The sequence below is a fragment of the Macrotis lagotis genome, chromosome 3 (genome assembly GCF_037893015.1).
Source record: "Macrotis lagotis isolate mMagLag1 chromosome 3, bilby.v1.9.chrom.fasta, whole genome shotgun sequence".
Lineage (NCBI taxonomy): Eukaryota > Metazoa > Chordata > Mammalia > Peramelemorphia > Peramelidae > Macrotis > Macrotis lagotis.
In genome coordinates this window covers 176,842,775-176,850,782 of record NC_133660.1, presented here as the reverse complement: position 1 = coordinate 176,850,782, position 8,008 = coordinate 176,842,775, and the positions used below count along the sequence as shown (strand labels likewise).

The window sequence follows — 8,008 nt, the reverse complement described above, 5'->3', positions numbered from 1 at the left end:
CTATACATATGGGTATACATGGAATCCCTATACATATTGAAGAAGGAAATGTTGTTCCATCTGGGTGTATGGCCGCCTTGAGTCTTCTTGCTGTGTCTGTGTCAAACAGCTTAGAGACTCTGGCTCCCAACAGGAAATACTTTTTTTAGCTAATTAATTGCAAGAACAATTTTATATTGATAGTAATTATATCCAACTTATTGTGGTTAATGAGACTGAATATTCTTTGTGGAGTTTCATTCTTAGGTTTGCTGTGCCCTTTGATAATCCTTAAAAAGGTGGTTTTAGAGAAACAACATTCAAGCATTTCAATAGAAGCTTAACATCTGATCTAAGGCTTATGATATTCCTGTCTGATATTCATTTATTAACTGGGATTATAGAAATGCATGCAAACTATTTAAACTATTAATTCTGAATTAGTTTATAGAAATAGTTTTTGGACAGTGGTTTATAAGATCTCTATACATACCAATTCTTTTGTTGTTTGTCACTAAGAAACTTAAAGCAAAATCATTTGTGTAATATTGACAAGATTAATTTGTGATTTATCTGTGAATCTCTTATGGCTATCAATGTGAGATTATAGTTATCTTCTAGAATTTTAATATGATCCTTATGAGTTGAATTCATCTGAAGCTCTAATTATCAGAACTTGCTATTTTAAGAGCATTTGGGACTGCTAACTGGCATTATTATGAGTCTGACTTTAGTTATTATTACCAAGGAATGCCACTGAGCCAATGATCCATGATGCTGTTAATGCTCTAGGGTTTAACATGCATATACACTGCAGATAGAGTTCTTGTGAGAAAGGATGGAAGAAAGACAATAAACCTGAACTGAGGCAGTATTCTCCTGATTCAATTTCCCTACAATGGCATTTACAATGTCTCACCTGGTTCAGTGTAATTGGTCATCTACATAATGGCCTGGAATTAATGTTAAATTAAGGCAACATCTTCCCCTTATGTCCTTTTTCTTTTATAGCAGATTTCTATGATCCTGTCAGAGGATCAGTATGAACACAATATTAAATCCTTATCTTAAAAGCTAATAATAAAGCACATCTATCCTCATGTGAGTTAAGATCCTTTAATTTCTCACAATGTTCTGGGGATTATTAGGTGAATGATATAAATCAGATTGTAATTCTGTTATTTAGTCAATATCAAAACTGTATTGACTAAGGTTTAAGCTTACTTCACTATCTGACCTGGTTATTGGCAAAGCAAATTTAAATTTGTGTTAAGAACAATTTTGTAGGTTATATTTAGCAGAGAAGAAAATCTTTAAAAGTGACATGAGCTGGAGAAGACTTGCTCTGAGACCACACCAAAACAACAGGACTGCACTAGATGTTTTCAGAGGAAAGGACCTGAATTTTACTTTGCTGTTTACATTTTTTCTTTTTTTTAATACTCTCTATGATCTAATTAACAAAGAAGACTTATCCTTTTAATTTTGCCAATGCACTACCCATCTTCCCCCTTTTTGTTCACTAGGTCTCTAGTCTGGAATCTGACTAAACTCCAAATGTTAGCCCAGGTTGGCTACATCCTCAGAGGTTATTTAAATCATTTCCCTTCTCAAGCAAGGGACCCATTGAGGCAGGGACATCTCTTTGACCCTTGTCAGCTTGAAACAGCTACAGAAGTTAAGACCTTCATCCTTTCTCCCAAATGAATTTGGATCCCAGCTCTTTGGGGGGGTAATGATAGGATCCTAGCCTAATTCATAACCCAAATTTCCTGACTTCCTCATAGGGCTCCATTAAAATAGCAAAGCACACCTTGACCTAACTATACTTGGTCACATCCCCTTTTACCACAGAAAGCAGACAATAAGAATGCAGTACCAAGAGGTTATGGACCTAGACATGGGATCATAATTTATAGAAGGGATAGAGCAGCACCTGTGCATTACCCTTCTTTGTAGTCCTTGACTGAATTTAGGATAAATTCAAGCTAATTATAATATCATTATCATACTTTAATATCCCACTTTGGTGGACTTTTTTGTATGCATTCTGGGTAACCATATGCATAATTCCACCAAGGCTTCATGGCTCCCTCATGGCAACAGACTCTTCCCTGAAGTGCAAAACTAACATACCCTGTTAGAAGCCCACAGCTCTTCTTGCCATATATAAGCTCTTAATTTCATCCAGCTCAAGACCTACCCCCACCCCAGAAGAATCAGATGGGGAGTATGACACCTCCTTCCCAAATAAATACCCTTTGCTTGGCTGGGAGACAATCTGTGAGACATAATTCTTTAGATACAGTACCATGAAACACTTCCATACCCCATCAGTGAAGCCATTGACTTTTGCCTTCAAAGCTTTGGAATCTACAGATTTCCTTTTCTTTTTTTTTCCTTCTTCATCTTCTGGCTCAGAAAATTCATAATTTCTCTGGAAGCTGTTTTTAGAAAAGAAGAACATATCCATAGTGATATGTCCAGTTCTCCTTAGGTTTCTCATTGCTGTCTTGACACAGTTCTGGTTTGGTAGAAATTTGAGAAAAACTTCTAAAACCACCTATAGTAAACTGTGTTTTGTTAACCTCACCAACAGGACACTGAGACATGATTTTACAAATGGTGTGTAGCACTGAAATGAAACTGAAGTGCAGTCTGTTCTATCAAAGCACAAACTAGAAAGCATAAGACCTTGGAAAAATAAAGGTCCCAGTGGGGTGCCCCCCCCCAAAACAACCACAAAACCTTGGAAGTGCCATAAATTAGTCTTGGGCTGAGGAAATGAATAAACACCAGAAAAAAGAAGAATCTTACCATAGAGGGGTGGCTAGGTGGCACAATGGATAGAGCACCAGCCCTGGAGTCAGGAATACCTGAGTTCAAATTCAGCCTCAGACATTTAATAATTACCTAGCTGTGTGGCCTTGGGCAAGGCACTAAACCCCATTTGCCTTGCCAAAAAAAAAAAGTGACCCATGAACACCTGAGCAATATGTCAGGGACCTAAACATGGTTAATTTATTAATTAGGTTCACAGTAACCAAAAAAATGGATCAGTGTACTCTCTTCATGACCAAAGATCAAGAGTGAGGGCCTCAGTGATTAAGAGAGGATCATTTGGATCTTCCATAGCAAAGACAAGAAATTCAGATTGGTATATATTTAATGAGGTAGTTTAAAGTTATCTCAGCTCTTCTCTGTTGCTTCTTCGATGGGAGGCTGGAGTAATCTTCAAGTGATCAGGATTAGTTTGAAGGCTGTAGATGCTCTCTGGCAATTAAAGAATTGATCTTATGAGAAGCAGCTGCCAACAGCAATCTTGACTAGGAAAAAAAAGAAAAAACATCTCAAGCAGATTTCCTCTTTTTTTGGCCTGTCCTTTGGAGATTATGTTCCCCCTAACTTTGAAAAGGAGACTCAAGGACAGCAGAGTCTCCTTGGGTAGGACCTAGACAAAGTTGATTCTCTGTTTACCTTATAAACAGACATTGGGGGGAAGGTCTCACTTTAAAAAAGATTTATGAGCAGGTGTCCCATGGGCTAGGAGTGATCATATTCCTCAAACAAGTCTTAGTTCTTAATGGACAAGTTCTCCTTTTGAGGGAATTTTGACCAAATGGGAAAAAGGAAAGATTACAGAGTGAAATTAATCATCAAATGATACAGCATGATATTAATTTTCTGCAGATAGTAGTCCCTCCTTGGTCACAGTCTACCCATACTTACTCATTACGTGTAGATAAATTTATGGTAAAGCTGTAAATTTTTTACCTTTAAAAATTATAGAACTATCTATATTTCTATTTAATTTATTATATATATATATATATATATATATATATATATATACTATTAGAAAGAAAGCAAGATGGAAAGAAGGGAGGAAGGAAGGAAAAAATGAAAGGAAAGAAAAAAGGAAGGGAGGGAGGAAAGAAGGAAGGAAGAGAAAAAGATGTGGGTGAGGGCTCGTCCAGTTATAAGTAAGGGTCAGATGAATATGCTCAGCCTTTCAAAATCAGAGTGAAGCTCAACTCTGCCTCACCTGCTGCCCCCTCACCACATGTCCCTACATTAGCTCTTTCTCTGGAGGCAGATAACATTTTTCATCATGAGTCTTTGGGATTGTCTTGTATCATTATATTAATCAGAATAACCAAATTATTCATAAGTCTTCATTGTACAATATTGCTGTTACTGTGTACAATGTTTTCCTATTCACTTTGTATTAGTTTATGCAAGTCTTTTCAGGTTTTTCTGAAATCTTTCTGTTTGTCATATCTTATAGCACAATTATATTTCATTGCTATCATATACTACAACTTGTTCAACCATTAACCAACTGATGGGCATCCCTTTGATTTCCAGTACTTAACCTCAAAAAGAGTTACTATAAATATTTTTATAAAAATAGGTGTTTTTCCTTTCTCCCCTCCCCCCAGCTCTTTGGGATAAAGATACAGCAATGATATTGCCTAATTTTATGGTCCTTTGGGCATAGTTCCAAATTTCTCACCAGAATAGCTGAATTGGTCCAACTTTGCTAATAAATGTATTTATGTCCCAATTTTCCTACATTCCCCACAACATTTATCACTTTCCTTTTTTGTCATTGCAAGGTAAACAATTTGGCCAGAAGTGGAACATGAATTTCCCTTAATCAGAGTGGTCCAGTTTGACCAATTAAGGCCCACATTAGAAGAATATGGTTGTATACTTAGACTGGATGTTCAATCTTTATTTGGGTATGAAATCCAGGTAGCCAGTTACACACCTTGTTTATAGTTGATGATACTTATGGAAATCTTAGGCTTGGCATTATACTGGCATTGTTTTAGGCTCCTATAACTGTCCAGGCCAGGGAGAAGACCATGCAGATAGCATGCAGGACATACAACAGGCAATGGTGGACATGGAGTGTGCTGGACAAGGGGAAGAAGCCAACTAGGAACTTGGGAAACTGATAAGTAAATGTGAACTATGCAGATAGATTTATGGGTAGATTTGACCCTGCATCTTCTACCCCAAGGCTATACAATAAAGGTATATATATATATATCTATATATATATCTATATATCTATATATCTATATATCTATATCTATCTATCTATCTATATATATATATCTCCAAGCCTCCTTAGTATTCTTTTAGACTCTCTGAATAAAAAAACCTAGAAAGCAATAAGGATGGGATTTGTTTGAAACATCCTACTCCCCTTGATTAGATAAAGTCTTAAAGGTTTGTATTGGACTTACAGTCATATTGGCCAATCTAATCAGTGTGAGGTGGTGCCTCAAAGTTGATTGAATTTGCATTCTCTAATCAATAGTGATTTAGAACATTTTTATCTGAACATAGTGTTGATTTCTTGGAAATCAACTTGCCAGTTTATATTCCATTATTAATTGGGGAATGACTTGTATTTTTATAAATTTGACTCTGTTCTCTATATATTTGGAACTGAGGCTTTTATCAGAAATACTTGTTATAAAAATTTCCCCCATTTTTTCTACTTTCCTTCTAATTTTGGTTGCATTGGTTTTGTCTGTGCAAAAACTTAATTTCATATACTCAAATTTATCCATCATAATGTTCTCTATATCTCGTTCCATCCTATAATCTTCCCTTATCCATATATATGACAGGTAAACTATTCCTTGCTTTCCTAATTTGCTTAGGATATCACCCTTTATGTAATGTGTAAATGTATACATGTGTAAATCATATACCCATTTTGACCTTATCTTGGTATTTAGTGTGAAAAGTTAGTTTCTGTCATATGGTTTAGATCAAAATTGATCTATACTAGATACTAAGAACCTAAAATCAGCAAATTTTAGCATAATTTCCATTTAGCTTTCAATACTTACTCTGCCCTATCTGGACTCTTCTATTTTCTTGGAATATTTTGTGGACAATGAAGATGACCAGAAATATGAAAACTAATAAAATTAAAACATACCAGATGATCCTCATGGTACAGGCAGAATCTGTGGAAGGGAAGGGGTTAGAAAACAAATATATTTAATTGTACAGTAAAATTAATCAAGAGGTAAGAAGTAGTCATAATATGTTTTATTAGAAGGAAGAAATTTAGGGGCAGCTAGGTGGCGTAGTGGATAAAGCACCGGCCTTAGAGTCAGTAGTACCTGGGTTCAAATCCGGTCTCAGACACTTAATAATTACCTAGCTGTGTGGCCTTGGGCAAGCCACTTAACCCCATTTGCCTTGCCAAAAACCTAAAAAAAAAAAAAAAAGAATGAAGAAATTTAAACTCTGTTTTCAATTCTGCCACTAATTAGCTATGTGATCTCAAGCAAATTCTTTCTGGGCTAGTTTTTTCATCTGTAAAAATGAAATAGTTGAAACTGATGAGTTCTAGCTATTTTCTCTTTCATCTGTAAAATTTATGATTCTATTTACTTAGAACTTAATATTCAATTTTGCTATCAGTTTTTCATTGGAAATAGAAATGTAAAATCCTTGAGGGCAGGAATTTTCTTGTTTTTTGTCATATCCCAACACTTCATAGATGTGAAATGAATTGAATTGGAATCAAATTATGAGATTCCTAATGTGAAGCATATTATCATAAGGCTAAAGGTAAATATGACTCTCAAGACAGGAAAATTGATTGTTGACCTTTATATGATAACATTCCTAGTATTTAAATAAAATCGAGACAGGAAAATTTATTGTTGACCTTTATATGATAACATTCCTAGTATTTAAATAAAATAATATAACCAATAAAACATAATGATAATAGAGAAAATGGCTTCTCTAAATGGGGGAATCGCCCATTCTTTATATGCCTTTAAATTCTAAATGCAACAATCATGTTAATGACCTACATTATATTTGCTGTTGTTGTTAAGTTGTGTCTATCTCTTCATAACTTCCCAAATGGGATTTTCTTAGCAAAGATCCTGAAGTAGTTTGCCATTTCCTTCTCTCCCTCATTTTACAGATGATGAAAGTGAGGCGTATAGAGTTAAATGATTTGCCCAGGGTAAGAGAGCTAATAAAAGTCTGAAACTATATTTGAACTCAGGTCTCCTGGATTCCAGGCCCAGTGCTCTATCCACTATGACAACGCTCGTCTCACATATAATATGAACAGAATTAAATCTGAAGATCCAAGAAAAAAAAGACATCAGACTATAGGAAGATGTTTCCTTGGGAGCAAGTACTTCCCTCCAGGGCAAATACTTTGTTATCTGTTCTATCCCTAAGTTAGGGGAATAAAAAGTGTTAAAGTTTGCAAGGAACAGAGGCAAAAAATAAAAATAAGAACCTTGGCTCATAGATAAAACACTTCATTTGTGCAGATTAAATTTACTTTTCCATTCTTCAAAAAATATTTGAATATTTATTGCCAACTCCCTGAAGGAGAGGCTAGCCAAAGTTCATTTATGCACAGATTTTCTCAAAGCATGAAAAAATGTATTTCTATTTTCCCAGAACACTGAAATCCCTTCTGTAAATCACTATTATCTTCCTGGTTTATTGGGCCAAAGGAGACAAGTAGACAACCATTTCACTCCATGCAGGCTTAGAATTTATATATGTTTCATGAATTCTAAATGAAGGCTTATTTTGAGTCTTATGACTTGAAAAAACACAAAAATCAATGTAGCTGTACAAATGTAACATTGAAAAGGATAGTATTTTTTATATCCTTAATCCAAACTCTTAGAGCTTTTAACTTTCTGACTGCTTCCTGATTTAAAAGACAGACATACTTCCTAAATAGATAAGATGATTTTCTATATGAAGGAAAGCATGATTTTTTTCCCTAGAGAAAATGGACAAAGAAGGCAAAATGTATCTTTGAAATATCCTCTTTCCCCCAGCATTTCTTTCCCAATGACATTTATTGGCCTCTGAATACCCACTGTGGTACCCCATTCAAACCTGTACCTTCCTCCTCAAGCTTTGCTCTGTGCTTAAAAATCCCATTTTTCTTTTCCCCTCATCCAAACTCCCATTCACTCCTTTGGTACTCTGATCACAACTGATTGGG

At 35.3% G+C, this 8,008-nt stretch overlaps 1 protein-coding gene across 1 annotated transcript in view; it reads right to left on the bottom strand.

Moving 5' to 3' along the window:
* Positions 1 to 2,072: 2,072 nt before the first annotated feature.
* The window catches only part of TMEM156 (transmembrane protein 156), a 28,020-nt gene continuing 22,084 nt past the window's right edge, over positions 2,073 to 8,008 (bottom strand). The window contains exons 4-5 of the mRNA XM_074229633.1: positions 5,853 to 5,972; positions 2,073 to 3,305 (exon numbers count right to left, since the gene is read on the bottom strand). Of these exons, the coding sequence (XP_074085734.1) occupies positions 3,274 to 3,305; positions 5,853 to 5,972 (152 nt within the window). The 3' untranslated portion in view covers positions 2,073 to 3,273. The remainder of the gene's footprint in view (positions 3,306 to 5,852; positions 5,973 to 8,008) is intronic.